The following is a 20,224-nucleotide window of genomic DNA, read 5'->3' as shown; positions in this document are numbered from 1 at the left end:
CCCGGAAGTAGGATTCGTCGCGTCATCACTGAACAACCGGATAGGAATAGTAATTAGTTAGATTACTTGTTACTGAAAAAAGTAACGCCGTTATTCCCATCACTGGTCGCCAGTCCCCTTCGAGGCCTTCCCCAAACCGCAGCACCAGTTCACACTTCCTCATCCCTCATCGCCCATCATTACAGAGGATGTGGTCCCAGCTAGTGAATTGTACATACACTGCACAGTGCACACTTGTTAAAAGAAGAATCACTACCTTTTTTGGTAGCTCTTCCCAGTTGCAGTAGAAGTTTCGTGCGTACTCATCTGCACAAGCCTGCAGCTCCCCGTCATAGAAAAGCTCATTGGGAATTTTGAGAATGGCAGGATGAGACCTGAAAGAAAAATGCACATTGTTGCAAATCAAGCAAATCAAGTTTTTGTCACCGAGCATCCTTAGACTCTCTTCTAGCACACCTGTAGTTACGCAGCAGCTTGGTAACAAAACGTTTGCTGAACACACCATCAGCGTTCTTCTGGTACACAGAGAAGTTATTCATCAGCCGCTCCAAGAGGGACACTCCTGTAGACAGCACAGAGTTTTTAAAACCAAATGTCAGTTTGCTACACACAGGGAAACAGTTCCGGGCAGTATCCATCCATTCATTCATCTTTTTTTTTTTTAACCACTTGTCAGAATCCCCAAAAACACGCACGTCCTTGGACTGTGGGAGGAGGAAAAATACTATGTAGCCTTATTTCTCTGTATTACAGTAGATTTGTGCGCAAGGCAACATGCAGTAAGTGTTCTTACGTCTGTACTTACCCATGCCGTATTTCAGAGCATAAGGAGATCTAAGAATGGGGCCAAGCTGCTTGGGGTCTCCAGCCAGAACAACCTGGCCAGCTGTTGCATCAAGCAACCCTTTGGTCCCACAAAATAACAAAAATCAATCATCATATAAATCAAATTTAGTACAACTCTAGAAAGGAAAACTCTTTGTTGTTTATACCTGCCAATGGTATTATACACTCAGTCTCCACAGCATGTCCAGCCTCATCAATAAACACATGAGTGAAATGTTCTGCTGGAATGTCACCTGAGACGAATCTGCACAGATCAACAAATCTTTACATGGCACAAAGTCATATTTGCCACGTTCATCTGTCATGTTTAATGTTGTGTTAATGTTATAGACAGTGTCATGCAGATATGACTGCAGTGTGAGTCATTCACTACCTTCCGGCAGTAAACAGGGTGGTGACCATGATCTTATACTTCATCAGCTCTTCTTTAGCACGGAAAATGTAGCACTCCCCAACCAGGTTAGAGCATTCCTGTAAAGTGCCATCGTATCATAAACCTCAGTGAGACTTAATACAATAGCATCAAGCACTAGAACGCACATCAACACTGTGGTTAAGAAATGAGTGAGTGAGTCCTCATTCAGTGTGTCATGCATGAACATTACAGTCATGAAGTGCATTTCACATATAGTAGATACTTAAATGTAAACTACTGAATGAAAGTTTGCTCTAATATCACAGGTGAATGAAAGGTAATGCAGAGTTAGTTTCTTGATAAACTGCATCTCCATTAAAAAAGAAAAACAAATCATTTTCATTAAATGAACTCCCAGCACTGACCATTAGTTCATCAGGAACAAGTTTTGGGTCCCAGCTGCTGGCATACATGCGATATACTTTACGCTTGTCCACATGCTCCAGAATCCTCTTGCAAAGCAGATCAGCAGCACTGTTGGTTGGAGTGCATGCCAGAATGTAGCAGTTAGCTTGTGTCTTCTCTATCTGCTTGATGGCCTCCACCACAGTCACTGTTTTTCCTGAATAGAACAAGAAACATAAAAACGGCATCAGCTGAGTTGCATTTTCAGACTTATGATAAGTTCCTTCTATAGCAGCTCAAAAGCAGAGGGGTAGCAATCTTTGGGACCCAGTACCAGTTCCAGGTGGACCAAAAATCAGGTAGGGGGCAGGTTTGGATGAGCCAGCTACAATGTGTTGTACTGCCTGATATTGCTCTGGATTTTTCTCCAGCTGCCTATCAAACAGCCTGTTGATGGAAAAATAAATGGAAAAAAGGAATAATTTTAGAGCTGAATCACATGCCTGAATCACTCCTGTCATTTCAGGATGATTTATACATTTTAAGTGTATACAGAGAACCAAAATTTCAGCCTCGGCTGAGTAGTGCAGCACTGATGATCATCCATTATTTATTTACATGTAGAGAAAAAGGATAACACATGCACTGTGTTTAAAAAAGTATGTGATCAGTCCACTAGAGTTTCTAACCTGAGATTGGGAAGGTCCTTTGGCTGAAAGGACATGTTGGGTTCAGCAGGAAACAACACGCTTTCCAGTCTATATGAAGAAGCCAGTTCTGCCGCTCTGTGCTGGAGACGCAGAGTCAGGCGGGTTATAGTGAACTCAACACTGAACTTCATACCTTCTACAAAGCGGCTGACCAACCTGTAAAGAAATTCACAAAACCTAAGATGCCACAAATATCACTTTACTAGAAATGTATTAATCTCCCTTGATTTGTACTTTTATAATGCTAAACAGTCATCATCTTACTGGGAGCTGAAACCCAGTTTAACACTGTCCAGGTGCACACTGTGGACGTAGCCACAGTACTTGACCCCTGGTTCTCCAACAGGATACACCAGCAGCTTGTCTCCTCGGAGCACAGAGGGACGGTTCTCAGCCACACCAGGCACCTGGGAAAAGGGACAAGAGCTATCTGTCACAAGGATAACTGTGATGACCCAAACATGAGCTGAATGTGTCCCACAAGCTGCCACAAGCAGTCAAGGTTGTGTAGAGGTCCTTGTCATTTTTAGGAACCGACATGAAAAACAAGCTTAACATATGAATGGGTCAGTGAAGAATGACCATATTTAGGTATGTAGTATGTTTTGTATGAGTTTGATATGGGTTTAAATGAATGACCTTCATAACTGAGGGGTATTTTTTAGTGTTAATTTTTATAACTCTTCATGAAATGAATGAAACCTTCAGTTATATGCTCACTAACAGCTGGCTTATTTCTTAAACTTTTTACATTTCTCTTTATTTTTCAAGTGTTGTACTGTTCTTTCTCACCATATTAAATATAGTAGTTAGAGAGGCTGAGCTGTTAGTTGGTATTAATTTTTATAATTGAACTAATGGTATCAACTAAATGTGATCAGAATCATATGTCTGACATATCTGATACATTTACCTCCAGAACAAGAAGCTTCTTGTTCATTTTGTCTTTAGTCATGGTAGCGTGTCCTCTGTCAGTGTTGGGGATGTTGTATCTCTTGATGTCCACCTCCATCTGAAGCTCCTCCAGATACAGCAGCACCTGGAACCTCTCTGTGTAGTTCTCCCAGTTCAAGGGACTCTCCAGTATGGCTCTTTGAGACACACCACATGAAAAACAGATGACATTGTATACTGCAAATCATATCACAGAAGCTGAGTTGAGATTAGAGGATCTCAGTAGATCACATCAATTTCTTAATTGCTGATCATTGCTGTTTGTCACCAAGATTACACAAAAACTACCAAGCTTGAATTTTATGAAAAATTGAGCCATATCACACACAAATTTAGGACAATCTCAGGAGAATGAGATGACATGTTTTCCACAGTCGCCCTTTCTCACATATAGCAAACAGCAGTGTCTTTTAGAAGGATTGTCACTACTGGAAATACTGGATATGCAGGGCAAACTAGACATCATGCCCACTTTCTAGTGGTAAAAGCACCTGCTCCTTTCCCACAATGTGGAAGACCAACTAACATCCCATCCAGCTGGGAAGGACATTCACATACATTTACAATCGATAACACACAGAAAAGTTGTGTAAAACTGCTTTGGTGGAGAGGTGTTCAAAAAAAAAAGAAGAAGACTAAATTAGTTTTAGTGCAGAATGGAATTGAAATAACATTGCCTTGGTGTATGTTCTTCCACTGCCCCTCTAGTTAATCTATGTTTTTGTCCTATTGTCTCAAAAGAGATCATTGTTAAATATCATAAAAGATGTCACCAGATTAGTGAAATCAGAAGACACTGACAACAAACTGATAACACTGCAATTTTTAAAACACTTTAACCTCATAAAAAACTAATGGAAAATAAACATGAGTGAGGCAAACTACCATTTAACATTTACCACAATCTCAAGGCTCTTTCTTACCTTTTAGCATTGAATGATGAGTACTTCAGTGATGTAAGGAGGTTACGGATGTATGATGGTACTCGATACTCTTTCAGCTTAACCACGTATTTTAGATGTATTAATGCCAGCCTTAAGGAGACAAATAAAGGTGTAGTATTATAAAAGAGACAGAAAATGTATTTTTGTACATTTACAGAGTACGTTTAACAGCTAAATAAAGCGTAGTACCCTTCAGGTGGCACCCCATCCACAGTCATGCAATCAACCTCAGGAGTCCAGGCGGGGATGGAGCGAGGTTTGTAGGGGGCTGTAGGTGCTAGCTCCAGTCCCAAGGAAGTTACACACTCAGCCTCAATAAAGCGCACAATGTAAAATGCAGCAGAGGATGGCTGCAGGTCTGGTTTGAATTCAAAGGCGAGTGTAGCTGGATAGAAACCAACCAAGCTGAAGCGGAAGACAGCCTGGATTTTATAGCTGTCACCTGAAACCCGGATGTTGAGTGCATTAATGGTCAAATTCTACCTGTAATCTGTGAGTCAAATGTGAGTCAAACGAGCTAGCTTATCTGTGATGCTCGTGTCACCTGGTTTTAGTGTCAGGGGGTTCTGTTTGGTCACTTTCTGTTCGTCAACCAGCGACAAGCACTTGAGCCAGTGTAGAGGTGTGTAGTAGGTGAAATACACAGTTTCTGTTCCAGTGTTCTTCACATGCAGGGTTATCTCACTCTGTTAGCAAAACACATCATTTTGTAAAGTTTTTTCTTTGTTTGTTTGTAAGCACGTGTATATCGGGGAACATTGCAATCTGATGGCTTAAATACCTCAAAGGTCTCTTCCACACGTAAGTGAAGTTTTCCATTCTCAAACGAACGTTCGGATGTGATGCTGATCCCTTTTTTGTCAGATATGAAGTGGGTTCTGTAGGTGGGAGAAGATCAGAGGCATTGATTCACTGTTTTACTGCAGGGGTTCAGGCCACTTCTTTCACGTTTGCCTTTCTTTTCTAGCTGCATGCAGAAGTAATACAGGCAGCAGAGGCGGATGCTCTGAGTGAGTGACAGAGGTTAATGGACTGAAGTAGCCACACTCGCACCTCCATGTTCTGCATACATGCCTGGCCTGTTTGCCACAGCACATGAGTTGTGTTTTCCCATGTTTCACATTTCATTTACTCATTAAACAAAAACATTCCTAATGGTTTGCCTTAAAAATAAAAAGCATGTTCACACTGTGAGTTGCATTGTGCCAGGTTACCTCTCTGACTTGAGTTTGTTCATCAGGAGACTGGCCATTTTCCTCCGGTATCTTACTCCTGTCTCTGCCTCATCTGCAGAGGCTGCTGTCTGTCCCATCCCCGGACTGGCTGCTCCATTCTGGGCAGGCTTCGGTTTACGGTCTCTCTGCCACTGCCACTGGTCCACATAAAGAGCTTTGACCTGTGTGGATCATCACTTCATGTCAGTTTTATTTTAGGATTTAGAAAAAGAAAAACCACTGTCACGTTTCTGGCTTTATTTATCTGAGCTTATAAAGTTGCAACCAAGAAAGAGAATGAGCGTCGTCTTAAGAAACTCTGAAGTATTTTCTTCAGACAACAGGATGTATTTTTGAGGAAGTGACAGCATCCTGTCCTTACGTGAACTCTGATTCCTTCGAAATTTTAAACTGATTCCTGTGGACAGTTTAGGAATATTAAGTCCTATAAAATGTTGTCCTATAAAAAAAAAGCTATTTTATTTTAACCATTAATAACACAATTAATGATCCTCCTATTAACAAATACAAAAAAAGAAGAAGAGGAGCAAGCTGAACCAGTTTTGTTTTAGACAATAATAATACCTTAATGTCTTTTAGAACCTGTTTGGCTTTTTACTATGAGATGAGGTCAAACATGCTGAAAACAAGGAAACAGTTGCCCTCTGTCAATAGCAAACTAGGGTAAGAATGTTTACTGTAAATATGAACTTTGCTTCCACTTGCACCTCCTCTAACAAGTTAGAATAGATGAGGTGTACAGTAGATGGCACATCATGATTTAAAACTCACAATACTAATTTCAAAAGCCCATTTCAATAAATTTCTCTGATGTAACATTTATGTTGCTGAAAGCTGGGATAACCTTTATTAAGTACTCATGGCTCAAAGCACACTCCCTCCAAATAAATCATCACTTTGATTTCAACTGTTACACGTGTGTGAAGTTCATGATGGTCTCTTAGATGGTTTTAGTGCTATCCTGCTGATAAAATCCTTCCAAAGGCACGAAAACAGCTAAAAAGTGCTCAAAATGCTGAACGGATGGACGGACGGACACACAGACACAATAATACACAGAAAACCCCAACAATCAGACGACCCCTTGTGAGCAAGCAAGAGCCAAGCAAGGGGGAGGGATATGAGATAAGATATGAGATAAGATATGAACACTCATATATATCAACATATAACAGGTTGAGAATAGCTTTACTCTTTGACCTCCTCTGAGATAACCAAGAAGTTTGCCTTTTTACATAAAAAAAAAAGCCTGCATAGCCCAGATTTAACTCTGTGGCATTCTCAGGTATGAAAATGGAAGGGCAGATAACTGTTTTATTGGTACGGTTATATTAAAATACAAAAGTTATTCTGGAAAAGTCACAGAAGGAAATTACCAAAATGATAAACACTGTCAGAGAAACTGCAACTACTATCAATGACCTGTATTATATCTGTAAAAACATCACAATTTGGAAAAAATTGTTTCATTTATTCATTTTATTGTCAAATGTTGAAAACATAAAACCTTGAAAACCAAATAAAAATATGTTCACTATTGTGCACTGGAGAAACAGGAAGTAACAGCTAACAATGAAGTCTTTGCTGATGCCTAAGTGGTATATATGCCTCACAGTCACTGTGAAAACATTTGCATAATGTCAGTGGATTAGCTGTATCCTGACGCTTGATGTAAACACAATTTAGGAATAGATATTCCAAATAAAGCCCTGTTCTTCTTTATACTGTATGTTAGGGAAAATGTTCTAAAACACTTCTTCAGTAAAGACTCAGAGAAGAGAAACACACAGAACTTCTTGCTAGCAAGGGCAGCCTCCACTCTAAGAGACTCCAGTGAGAGAACTGCCCCGGTCTTTATTTATACTCCATTGAGCGTGTGTGTGTGTGTGTGTGTGTGTGTGTGTGTGTGTGTGTGTGTTGATCAAAGGGTCATATAACATGAAAGCACAAAAGGTACATCCTTGGTCATAAAGAGGGTCGTCTCCCCCACCCTAGATGGCACGGTGAGGAGGTCCAGCAGTTAAAGCACTTAGACTAAAACAGACATAGCTACGTTAAAACAATAAAACAAGGTACGACCTCTCCCATGCTCCCAGGATGTGGGGGTGAACCAAGCCTGCTAAAAATCACACATCCTGTCACTACCAAATAACTACAAACAGCATCCTACCATAAGCAAACTTATATCACTAAAAGATTATACTGACTACTAAATACAATTTTCCATTGACACTGTAGCACTGACTCTAAGGGAACATCAGTGTGGCACGTGATCACCAACTCAACACCAGCACCGCACCTACCTCAATCCACGAGCTGCCATCTGGACTTTACCCAACAATGACTAAAGGCTAAGATTCATTTCATTGGGCTATAATCAGCCTCCAGTATTATTGTTTTTGTTTCATCAGATAAACATTATTTACCTGTATGATTAACTGATTTTAAATTTAAATGTTTCACTTGAAGTTGTATCACTGAGAGATTCTAAAAAAATATCAGACATGCCTTGTTATCTCAACTACAAGACTGAGTGATGTGCTTAAATAAAATGTGAAAATGTAAGTTTTATGGTAAAAAATCAATCAATCAATCATTGAAATCAGTAATTGTTAAGGAACACATGTACTGTTAGAGATTCTGGTATAACAGATAATGAAATATAGTGCATACCTTGGAGTTGAAACGAATAGTGTCTCTTCGTCTTGTTATTTTGTTGGACACTTTCAGGGCATACAGGACTGACCCAAAGTTTGGATCTTTGGCCTCTGGATTCCTGAAGTGTTTACAAAGAATATCATTGGTAACAAAGTAAGTTCACTTTTCAAGTGGCAGAAAATATCAAATGCAACATTTCTATTAACTCAACAAACATCAGCAAGAACACAAACTGTGCGCAGTCTGCCGCACAGTGTTGCTAACGAAAGGTCCAGCTGCTGTACTGCTGCTTTTTCAGGGAGAGAATTCTAACTTTAGTCAGAGATGGAGAAAATTGTAAGACAGAAAAAGAGGGGTTATGTGTAAAAGGTAAGGACTGCACAGTGATTCCTGATACAGATTTAAAGATTAATGTCGTCATTTTCAATCACATCTGTGTATGACCTGTAAAATTTATACCAATGCTGTTTGTTTAGGAAATGGAAAAAAGCCGAGATGGGTTGTGAAACATCTGCTGACATCTTGTTCAATTCATTTCTGTAAATCCACAAAGAGCAGCAGGTCAGCCGATCGTAAAATTGCGAGTTATCATTCTTTTCCCCACTAAACGACAACAACTGATCTTAGGGCTTCCATACCAGCCGAATTCCACTTTAACCTCTGATTGTACTCAAGGCAAAGTCACCCTCCACAATGTAGACATCAGAAGAAAAATGTATATATATAAATGTGTTTGTTTTGCTGGTATCCTACATAACAGACGGATTTCAGTCTTATATTAATTCGGCACAAGGTTCAGTTACCTTTGCACAAAAATAGGTGGTAGAATTCCCTCAAGGACCTACTTTTTTACTTTCTCACTTTGAGTACATTTCAGAGCCTGCACTTTTTGGCTTTTACTTCAAGAAGTCGATTCAGTACTTCAACTTTTACTGCAGTTTTTGATTATGGATACTTTTATAAATAACAGTGATCAAGAACCCACCTCATCCGGAACTCATTGTTGTAAATGTCTCTCAGCTGAATCCTGTCTGTGATGGATACTCGATTAGTCTCCTTCAAAAACTCGAAGAACTCGAGTCCAATTTGGCAGCGGATAGATAACTTCACATTAACCATGATCAATAGTTGATATTATCAGAGTATATCCTAAATCGTCCCTGCCGATCGTCTAAATGCGGATGTAACGCATCAACGCACAGCTTGTGTTTATTTCATAAAGTAATACCCTAAGACTGGGCTTTAGCTTTCTATTCCTTGACCGCCCGCATGGGCGGAGCACCTCTATGCTATCTGCTGCGTACTGAAACAGTCATGCTCGGAGATTAAAAGCAGGCACACCCAGAGAGTCAGTCAGGCCGGAGAAATGAAACTTAACGCGCTGAGATGCAAAATCATCTGAGAGCATCTGCAAACAAAACATAACAGCGCAATAAAGCGATGCCATAGGACGAGGCAGTCTCTGCACGTCACTATTAATTGCGTGACTGTTATCTCGCTCTAATATCTGTTGAAACCACGTACTGATTGTAATGGCACGAGACAAGCTGAGTTACCTTCCTTGAACTTCTTTCCTTGAATCAAAATGGGTCAACACAACGCCCATAATTAAATTTGTCTTAATTTGTTTTTGTTTTATTATTGACTCAAAAATAGAAAAAGAAGCATAATGAATGGTATCGCTGTAGCGTGCATTGAGCTTTATGACTTAAAACACGACTTATACTCTGGCCCATCATCCCACTCCTAAAGTGGGATCAAGGACAGAAAGGAAGACAGATATATATTCGCTTAAAATGATATGCAAAACATTGCCATTAGGTGGTAATAACAAGCCGCGTGTTTATCAAAGCCATGGAAATTCAATAACAGCGACGAACATGCTCGCAAACAGGCCTCGACCTGTAATCTGACATATCGGGCATTTGCCCTGTGGCCCGACCCACTTGTGGCTGCGCACCGGCCCTACAAACACTGACAACACTGACAGCAGCCCATTGGGTCATTTTCTGTTCTGAAACGGGATTGTCCAATCAAGTCTCCTAACGCAACCGGCCCCTCCCCTGCCTCCCCTGCGCGCTCGTGCACGTTGTAGAACACATATAAGTGCGGAAGAAGCGGTCCCAGGAGATGAGAGACAAATAAAAACGACAAAATAAACGTGTTGTTATGTCTTTCAATGAAAACACAAATAAGCAGTTTGATGCCGTTAATGAGGTGTCTGAATGCATGTCAGTGCTAAAACAGGGCTCCTCTGCCTGAGCAAGAGTTCACTCTGAGTCTGACAAACTGAGTTGAAATGCTGAGCATGCGCCGAGCATTGTTTATAGTACGTTCAGCTAGACTTTTTAAATTATACATGCATGACTCTTTTTTTTTTAAGTAAGGCCCTAAGTCGTCAAGGTTTCAGCCAGAGAAACCATGATTTTTTAGCTTTGACACCACAGTCTGTATGAGTCACATCACACACAGAACAAGATGTTCAGTGTTGCTTTTCACGAGTCTAAACAAAGAACCACATTCTGGTTGTATTCCTCAATCTCTGTTGTCAGCAGAAACCATTTGTCTTACAGAAAAAACAGGATACTTAGACTCTTCCTCATTTTCTGACATAGTTTAATTTTACACTACATACACTTCACACAGAGATACTTATCTGCAAAAAAGAAGGAAACAAGTTGTGTGATTCAGTACACAGTTGTGTGGAATAAAAACTCTCATCAAGCCACTTCCTGTGTTAAGAGGACTGTTCTATATTGATTTGATTGTTTATGCCTATTTAGCTTGATAAATAGTGTTTTTAAGTGTTCATTGAGCATTAACACCTGTTAGCTCAGCCAATTAATAATCATTATTAATCATTACTCTGAAAAATAAAAGGTAAACCCTTTTTTATATTACATAATGCGTTTGAGTGTTTGAAAAAACTGAACCAGGTACAAAGCGAGTACCAACAGCCCTGTGACTCTTCTACTTCTGGTAATACGGCAAAGAGAGACTTCTTGAAAAACAAAAAGAGGACACAAAGAAAGAGATAGAGCCCCTTAAAGGCCAAAGTGCAGCCTTTACACACCAGTGGAAACTTTAATCCACTGCAAATGAAATTAAAAGGGGAAACCTTGAAAATGAAACCTTGGACAAGATAAAGATAAAACAAGATAAAACAGAATACACAACCCTACTGACTCTGTGCGCTCTTTCCCCTCTCTGGTGTTGTGTAGGAGGCAGGCAGGTGTGTGAGGCGCAGAGAGAGCTCACACCTGTTGGCATTCAGCTAACTGTTTAAAAAGACTTGGAAGCTAACATTTTCTCTCTAATCTCTCCAGCAGGCAGCGCGTTGTTTGTTTAGTTTTGAGTTTCTTTTTTTAGTTTTAATTAATTAATTAATTAAATGTTCTTCAAAGCTCCTTGGGATGTGTGAGCTTCTGTTGGCAAAATCTGATAGAAACTGAGGTTCACACAAACGGGTTGTCTTTATGAGTTTCAGTAATCTTTGCAAAAGAGTCAAACAACAATGCAAACTGTATGACAGGAATCTGCATGCTTTGTGACCTTGTCTTTATAGAGACAAGTTTTCCATCTTCCATGGTCACACGATACAGCCAAAACATTGCTTATCAGAAGCAATGTCCTTGTGCATGGACATGTGGCATATTTGAAAGATTACATGGACACAGAATATAACAACAGGGTCAGCTTGACAACTTGTCTTAAAACCTTCCTTTTGTTTTGTCTTGGCTTTGAGGTGGTTCATGACACAAGGAATAAGAGTTTTATTAAGCCACAAAGAAAAGTTCAAACAACTGATGGGTTCTCAATCAGAACCTGTCCCCTTGGGTCATGTGTGGGGCAAGAGCAGAGGTTTGCAGATTCACACTTTACACAGTCCTGTTGGGAAATGTAGGGCCCAGATGTGCCCAGTGGGGTTGCCCATGATGTGGGTTGACTGTGGACTGCCCACACTAAGCAAAGCAGAGAGGGTGCCACAATGGGGGCTCATGTAGGCCTGCAGTAAACTAACAATATGCCAACACTGTAGGTTTCAGGCACTATTTGGGCCCCACCTAACAGCACAGGGCCAGATGTGCCCCACATATCCAGTAATGGGGCCTATAGTGGGCTGCCCACCTAAGCCCCATGGTGCTGGGTCCATATGTGCCCTATGGTACATTACCATAACCAACTGGTTTGCAGTTCATAAAAAGAATCCAAAGAAAAGCTACTTTCAGCTGCTTCCTTCACATGGCGTCACCAGAGCAAGTAGCATCAAATCTTTGTTGTATCACATTTGATTCCTGCTGAAACAACCTCCAAAGGATTTGTGCATCCTCATAACCTCAAACTGGGAGTATTTTACGTATTAGATAAATATGTAAACCCTTTTTTATAAATACCCTTACCCCCCAAAAAAGAAACAAACTCAAGTCTTATCAAACAAGTCAGCATGTTTTAGAAAATGGAATAGGGCCTGATAACTTTAACTGAGGGTTTCAATCAGTCGCCTTTTCTGCGCCTTATATTTCTAAGAGTGTAAAAAAATATGTTCTATGCAGAGCTTAAAGTGTTCTGCTTCTACTTATTCTTCTTCTGACTGCTACCTTTACAGCAGATGTCTCTGTCTCATGTAACAGAACAGGCCTCTACTATTAGACCTTTACTACATCAAGTCTTTTCTCCGTCTTCTTCTTTTTTTCTCCTGCCTGTCAGCTCCATATTCACCATCCTTTGTTTATTATATCCACTATCCCTCCTCTGCGCATGTCACAATCAGCCTTGGCTTTCTAACTTCATCTCCACACAGCTCAACCTGACTCTCTCTGATATATTTCTAACCCTGCCCACCCTGCTCACACCAAACAAGTCTTAGTATCTTCCACTCTGCCACCTTCAGCTTCACCTCCTGTCTTTGTCACTCTCTCCACACCATGCATCACAGCAGATCTTACTACCATCATGTGAATCTTCCCTTTCACTCTTGTTGCCATCCTTTTGTTACATATCAAGCCTGACACTAGTCTCCATCCTGCCTGCACTCTCTTCTTCACTCCCTTGTGCATTCTCCAGTGCTTTGAATAGTTGACCCCAGGTATTTAAACTCATCCATTCTTGATCTCTACACCTTGCGTCTTCACTGTGACAGTGTATGTGGTCTTGTTTCATCCCTCTTCTCTCCAAATCATTGCTCCACTTCTCCAGGCTCTTCTCCCTCCCCCTCCTGTTCTCAGTATAGCTCACAATGTCGTCAGCAAACATCAGTTTATTGAGACTTGCCTGACCTCAGGAGTCAACCCATCCATCACCATTGCAAACAAGAAGAGGCACTGATCGTTCATGTAATACCACCCTGTTAGGAAAATATATTTTATGTTTTATTTGCTGTGTATTTTGTCTTATGCATTTAATAACGAGGCCACCTTTCAGTTATAAACTGTGCCAGAGGTCATTAGGTTCTTTACCCAGACTGAAACTGTGCAGAGCAGGAAGCTTTGTGCAGAGTTGCAGAGAACATTGCCTGTTGTTATGTATTGGTTGTTTATTCTCAGCACATCAAAACTGAATCAGGACAACCCCCACCTCAAAGCCATTTATCATTCCCACTGCACGTATCACTACTGTCTCACTGTCCTCATACTTGTCCTGCACCACCCTCACATACAGAACCACAGCTACTCTCTTGGCACCATCCTCTGTTTTCCATAGATCTTTAAAGACACACTGCAACTCCACACATTGCATCTGTGGTGTTTTCTGTTAGCATGAAGCCAAACTGCTGCTCACTGATTGTCACTTCTCTTCTTAACGTACCTTCATCAACTCATTCCTATAACTTCATGGTATGGCTCAGCAGCTTTGTCCCTCTGTAGCTACTACAGCTCTGCACTTAACCTTTGCTATTAAAATCAGCACCAGTGCACTTCTAGATTTTTCAGCATTTTCATTCATTTTTATTCAATTTACATATGAACTTTACACAATAACTTACAATAAAACAGTTAAATTAAGTGAGCTATTGTCTGGTAGATGTGTTTATGTGATGTGATTTAAAAAAAAAAAAAAAAGCGATGACACCTAATTAGTCTTCAAAAAAAGACGACCAGTTGGCACTTTAGTTGTAGTGCTGCTGTGGGTTCACATGGTGGTGCAGTTTGCTCACCTAAAACAAAGCACATGTACTCAAGGGTCCCACAGAAACCCTGAGGTCAATGTGTGTCAGGCTTGAAGTGTGTTTGCTTTGGTCTTATACACACAGAAGTGCAGACCCACAATAAACTACTATTACCTTTTTGGGTTTTTTTACTTTTTGCTGATTTAGGTTTAAAGTAATTAACTTAAGCAATTAAATAAGAATGACAATAGGATGCCCGCATAAGTGGTAGATAATAGAAGAATACTTAGATTTCCTTTTTTGACACCAAAACGTCAGATTTACATCAACATAAAATCCAAATAATCATAATAAATAAAGTAGATGTGTTAGAGGTGTTTGGCTGACACACGTGAACCTCAAAGGAGAGAGATGAGAACATTTGCACATTTGTGAAAAACAGCACAGAAAGTTCACAGAATACTCAGTGATATCATCTTTATTTAAGACTCTTATCATGATTTAACCCATTAAATGCTGAAGCAACAGTTCAATAGTAACACCCCCCCCCCTTTTTTTTCTCTTGCTGTTTCTATAAATCAAATTTCCATTTGAACTTTTTTATTTTAGTTTTAGTTTTAAAATTATTTTTTGTTGTTCACTCAAATAATGAAATACATTTCTAATTTGTCTGTTTATCTAGATATTAATAGATTTAAGTCAAATGTATTTATAAAGAACATTTAAACAAAGCTTTCACTGACTACCTATACACAAATGTGCATGTAATTATGTAAAACATGGACACGGAATTAAGAGGCCATCGGCAATAAGCAAATGAATAACAACTACAACAACCACCAGAGGACAGCAGGAGACAGAGTTACAGAGGTAACAGCAAACAGGAGATAAGTGGGATGGAAAGGACAGAGAATAAAGATGAGTTTTGAGCCTATAGTCTCAAAAGCAGAGATGAAGGGCACTCCTTTTGTGTTAAGCTGTAGCCAATTTCACAAACGTGGTGCAGCAGCTGCAAAGGTCTGTCACCGTTTCGTTTGAGGCCTGACCTTAGGACATGTAAGAGATTTATGCCAGTAAATCTGAGAGACCTGGGAGCTGAACATAAACAAACGACACTAGTGATATAAACTGGGGTCTGTCCATTACGAGCCTTAAAAGCAATCAGTAAACTCTTAAGCTGAAAATGGACAGGAAGTTGGGCCAGGACTAGAGTGTAGTACATGTGTTTCATATATGTGGATCCCTTGTATTAGATTCATGTTTCAGCTGAGAAAGAATACCATAAAAAGATAAAGGTGAGTGGTATATTTACAGTAGACGAGGCCTTATAATTAACTCATTCACTGCCATTGACGTCTATAGCCGTCAATTGCAGTGCATGAGTCAATGGGTTTAACTCATTCACTGCCAATGGCTGGCAGTGAATGAGTTAATAGATTTCATTCAAGATATGGATTTTTTAAAAATTGATCCTGTTTGCTGTGTGGACAAAGTGTGTTTGTGTTTTTTGTTTGTGACTCTATCCAAAATACAAAGGATTTGTTTAAACCTCTTCACTGGGGCACTAAGTCTCAGCAATAAGTCTGAGGTACACCTTGGCTCTAAAGGGTATGTGAAGTCTGTCGAAAGGAAAGCTGTACCCCGAGAGATCGCACACACCAAATGATCCAGTGCAGAGATTTCTGGTACAAAGGGACCAATTCTGACAAAGAAGAGTTTGAAAAGACAAACACAAAATGAAGAACTGCAGAATGAGCATAAAGACAGGGAGGAAAAATACAATCAACCAGAGGAGAGTGTAGCAAAAATCTAATAAAGAAAATTAAATTTAATAAAGAAAGGAGAATAATTTGGTACAACTACAAATACCTGAAAGAAGAGAAGAAAAAAGAAACCATAAAAAATTGGAGGGTGAGGAAGAGCAAAAAACAGAAAAAAGGGGAAAAAGACTGATGAGAAATGTCTGAAAAGATATTTCATGACCTTCAGTGAGATATCATATGGTATATATCAGTATAGGCTGACTTGCTATTGGCTCTTCCTGTATAAATCAGCTGTTAAGTAAAAGACTTTTCTCTTTGTGCTTTGATATGAAAAAAACAAACAAAAAAAACAACCCTTCTTGATGTTAGATAGTTGTGGAAGGCATTTTAGTACAGTAACCTGTCATGTTCAAGAAACCAGTTTGAAATGATTTGAGCTTTGTGACGTGGGTAGACTGTAATTATCAAAGGATAGACATCATCAGCAACAGTACTCAGGTAGCCTGTGACATTTTAACAATGCTCAGTTGACACAGGGAGGCTAAAGGTGTGCCAAGAACGTAGTTCTAATCTTATGTATCTATCCACTTCTGTTGTCCCGTTTTGGTGAGCCTGTGTGAACTATAGCCTTGATTTCCAGGAGTGGCAGCTGGTGTGGTCTTCTGCTGCTGTAGCTTCAAGATTCTACATGTTGCACATTCAGAGATGCTCTTCTGCATACCTTAGTTGTAAAGAGGGATTATTAAATGTACTGTTTCCATTCTATCACCTCGAAGCAGTCTGCCCGTTCTCTTCAGACCTCATTTTTACACAGAAAACTGCTGTTTATTGGATATATATTTTAGGACCATTATCTATAAACCCTAGAGATGGTTCTCTTGGGAAATCTCAATAGATCAGCAGTTTCTTAAATATTCTGACCAGACCTTCTGACATCAACAACCATGCCACAATCAAAGTCACTTAAAAATGACTTTTGTTCAGTTGATGCTCAGTTTAACTTCAGCAGGCTGTCCTGAGGATGTGTACTGGTCTTAAGCGACTTGGGGTCCTGCTTTGTGATTGGCTGATTAGGTTTTTCCATGATGAGTAGCTGAACATATGTACCTGATAAAGATGTAGGTGAGTGCATGCCAATATGATTGCACAAGTTAGCACTTAAGTTATTTGGCATTTCTATTTTATATGAATTTTCTAGCAATAATGCTATTATTAGCACCTTAGCTGTAACCTGGGTAAGCTATATAAATCTGACAATAGTTAGCTTGTACAGCTGGTAAAGTAACTAATAAAAACAGCTAGCTAAGCTACCACCTAGCTCAACCACAGGAGTTCAGATTATCAGTATTTTATATGTTGGTATTTTCTACAGCTGTGTAAGAAAAGCTAGCAATTAAACTGTGATACAAGACGAGCTAATGTTACAGAACATTAGCCAGGAGAAAAATGATTATAGAAAACACCCTTGCTGAAGTAGTCCACCATAAAGTCCCACATAAAACACTATACCGGTGCATGTAATGCAGGCTACTGTGCACCCCAGCTGGTAGGAAATGACTTTGATAAGGCAGAGCTCATAAGTTTCATACATTCAAACTTTGGCCACTTTGCTCTGTATAAGGGACACACTGTTGACTTTCTCTAATATTCAGCATCCATGTTTCTGATAAATGTAAGTATACGTTAAAACAAACTGTAGATTATTTATGTGCAGGGCAACCTGCCTGTGACAAATAAAGCTTTGATTGATTGATTGATTGATGTGTTTTTGATCTTTTGAAGTGTTTAAAGTTGTTGTATTAAGCTTGCATGTAGAGTATTTCTGCATTGCTCAGTGATCATAGAATGAGGGTCTTGTAAAACGTCAAATTTAAATGTTTTGTTGTGGTATATTTATTGTATTTTTTAAGTTCAACGATTTTTTAAGCTATTAGATTTCTTGCAGTGCTGTGCAAAAGTCTCAAGCCACCCCTCATTCCTTTATACTTCTATAGGAAAATTGGAAACCGATCCTGTGATTTATTTTGAAAGTGAATATTTGGTGTGACCACCTTTATTCTTTAATACAGCTTGAAGTAGACTTCAGGTATATTTTATAGGTTTTTTGGAGAAGGACATTCAAAGCTGTTCTTTGGATACTGGCTGACTTTTATCATGTCTTCTGTCACAATGTTCATACTTTGCTTCAATAATTGTTTGTTCCATGCTCTTGGAAGACCAATCCATGACTGGCTGCATCCCACTGTGTTTTTCTATCTATGTGTACTTTTACTTCATTGGCAACATGTTTGGGATCATCGCCAACCATCAGACACACTTTATAGTGTCTGATGGTTGATTCATGCAATACTTTGACCTGTGAAAATCGTCAGGTCTGAAATGTCCGAAGGAAACCTGGAGAACTACTGCTCGAGACCACTATGGCAAATGGACTGGTATTTATATGGCATTTTAAAAAATGGAATTCAAAGCACTTTTTACTACAAGTTTCATTCAGGATATCACCCATGTGTTTGGTAGAATGAGGTGCTTTTGTATTAAAATAAATTACATTGAAGGCACAGAAAATATCACATGAATTGGAAATTGTTAAACCTGTCAAATCCATTTAGATGTCTCTTAAGGTCGGATGTTAAAACACAAGTAGAAGGAGGATCTGATGATCAGTGATTACTATTCTAGATTTAGCTTGTGGTTCTGTTTTTCAGGATTTTGAGCCCAAGGTAGCAGAACAAGAAGGGCTATTGATGAACCCTCACCACACAGACTATAATGTTATTCCCTACCCCAAGAAGGGCTAAGAACAACTAAACTAAGAGCAAAACTCTGAAAGTTGGTGCATTTAGAAAAAAGCAGAACAGAGATGAACTGAGTTCAATAAACCTGAGCTGTACAGTATGCTCATTAGGGTTAGGTAAGCTTTTCTGGAAGATGTCGAGTTTGGTGGTTTATAAGAATTATTTGGTGTGTGTGTTTGTAAGTGTGTGCAAGCGTAGGAGGTGTCTACTGGTGACACCAAAGGATTAGTGGAACAGGGGGGTCGGCTTTGTTTGACACAATCTTCTGAGCATCCCGACGTGTTTGTTTACTCTGATCAGTGTTTGTGTTGTGCACGCATCTGTCGTGTGTTTCTGTCAGCCTCCTATCCGTCTACTTGACTACGTCTGTGACTGTGTTTGAAGCCAAATTCTGTAACAATGGCTCCGCCTTCCAGGCTGTCTTACTGTACCGTCTGACATCCATGTTCACCATCTTCCTGCCCGGTCAGCCGTGACCCCGCATGAGCCAGACGCCCAGACAGCAGGACCTGTGCGTGTTTCTGCTGTGCGTGTTGGAGGGAAACAGTGCCCCAGATAGCAGCGTGCATGTGTAAATGTTTATCAGTCGACATGTCAGCGCATTGTGTGTTTGTGTGCGTGTGTGTCAATGACCCAGAGAGACAGCAGGGCCAAGAAATGACTTAAATGGCCACAGCTGCATTTCCATGGCAACAGGGTGTTTTAATGGAGGAACATTATGGGCTAGAGAGCAGGGTAATGACCGCTTTGGCTGTCGGAATGCCTTGATCTTATCACCATGGCAAGAGGGGATGCTCCCACTTTCTGATGGTCTAATAGCCCCGGCTCTAATAGACAGGCAGACTGGGCCACTGGGGTCACCCGGAAACACAGACCTTCCCAAAACACTCACAAACCAGTAATGCTGCTTGACTTTGGCCGTCATTTGTTCTATATCTGTTTTAAGCGTCTACCTATTACAACGCTGTCTTCCTGAGAAATAGGCTGCATTTTGCAAGCGTATTTGTGATGGAAATGTAATCAAAAGGCGTTTCTTCCAGCAGACGCGAGGACGAAACAAGGGGATGGATGAGGAGAGAGCAGGAGATAAGAGCTTTGCTGAAAACCTGTTTGTAGAAGAATGTCCTGTCACTGTTTTGGCACACACACACACAAACACACTCATACTTGCTAACCCTCCCGAATCTCACACAGCTCGGCCGAGTATATACACGGACAAATCCTATAAGTCCATTTGAATACCACGACGGTCGTCTTCTAATCTGTTTGTTTGAAGCTTGTGATGAATCTACAGTTTTTCAGCGGACCCAGCACAGGCCTAATATCCACACTTATTTGTTCATGTTAAGGGTTGAGTTATTTCTCCACACAATTGGTTGGATGCCAGCAATGGAGTGTGTGTGTGTGTGTGTGTGTGTGTGTGTGTGTGTGTGTGTGTGTGTGTGTGTGT

At 40.1% G+C, this 20,224-nt stretch overlaps 1 protein-coding gene across 1 annotated transcript in view; it reads right to left on the bottom strand.

Annotated features, from left to right (window-relative positions):
- Window positions 1-9,531, bottom strand: part of LOC102211204 (putative helicase mov-10-B.2) — a 12,986-nt gene extending 3,455 nt beyond the window's left edge. The window contains exons 1-17 of the mRNA XM_005732530.1: window positions 9,093-9,531; window positions 8,123-8,225; window positions 5,429-5,610; window positions 4,996-5,092; window positions 4,759-4,900; window positions 4,404-4,656; window positions 4,194-4,304; window positions 3,230-3,407; window positions 2,581-2,723; window positions 2,296-2,472; window positions 1,941-2,053; window positions 1,627-1,823; window positions 1,220-1,317; window positions 993-1,090; window positions 806-904; window positions 457-562; window positions 257-374 (exon numbers count right to left, since the gene is read on the bottom strand). Of these exons, the coding sequence (XP_005732587.1) occupies window positions 257-374; window positions 457-562; window positions 806-904; window positions 993-1,090; window positions 1,220-1,317; window positions 1,627-1,823; window positions 1,941-2,053; window positions 2,296-2,472; window positions 2,581-2,723; window positions 3,230-3,407; window positions 4,194-4,304; window positions 4,404-4,656; window positions 4,759-4,900; window positions 4,996-5,092; window positions 5,429-5,610; window positions 8,123-8,225; window positions 9,093-9,226 (2,349 nt within the window). The 5' untranslated portion in view covers window positions 9,227-9,531. The remainder of the gene's footprint in view (window positions 1-256; window positions 375-456; window positions 563-805; window positions 905-992; window positions 1,091-1,219; window positions 1,318-1,626; window positions 1,824-1,940; window positions 2,054-2,295; window positions 2,473-2,580; window positions 2,724-3,229; window positions 3,408-4,193; window positions 4,305-4,403; window positions 4,657-4,758; window positions 4,901-4,995; window positions 5,093-5,428; window positions 5,611-8,122; window positions 8,226-9,092) is intronic.
- Window positions 9,532-20,224: the final 10,693 nt, after the last annotated feature.

The sequence above is a fragment of the Pundamilia nyererei genome, unplaced genomic scaffold, assembly GCF_000239375.1.
Source record: "Pundamilia nyererei isolate P.nyererei 1_Seehausen unplaced genomic scaffold, PunNye1.0 scaffold00047, whole genome shotgun sequence".
Lineage (NCBI taxonomy): Eukaryota > Metazoa > Chordata > Actinopteri > Cichliformes > Cichlidae > Pundamilia > Pundamilia nyererei.
Note: the sequence above shows the minus strand (reverse complement) of the source record. Positions and strands in the feature narration are given on the sequence as shown.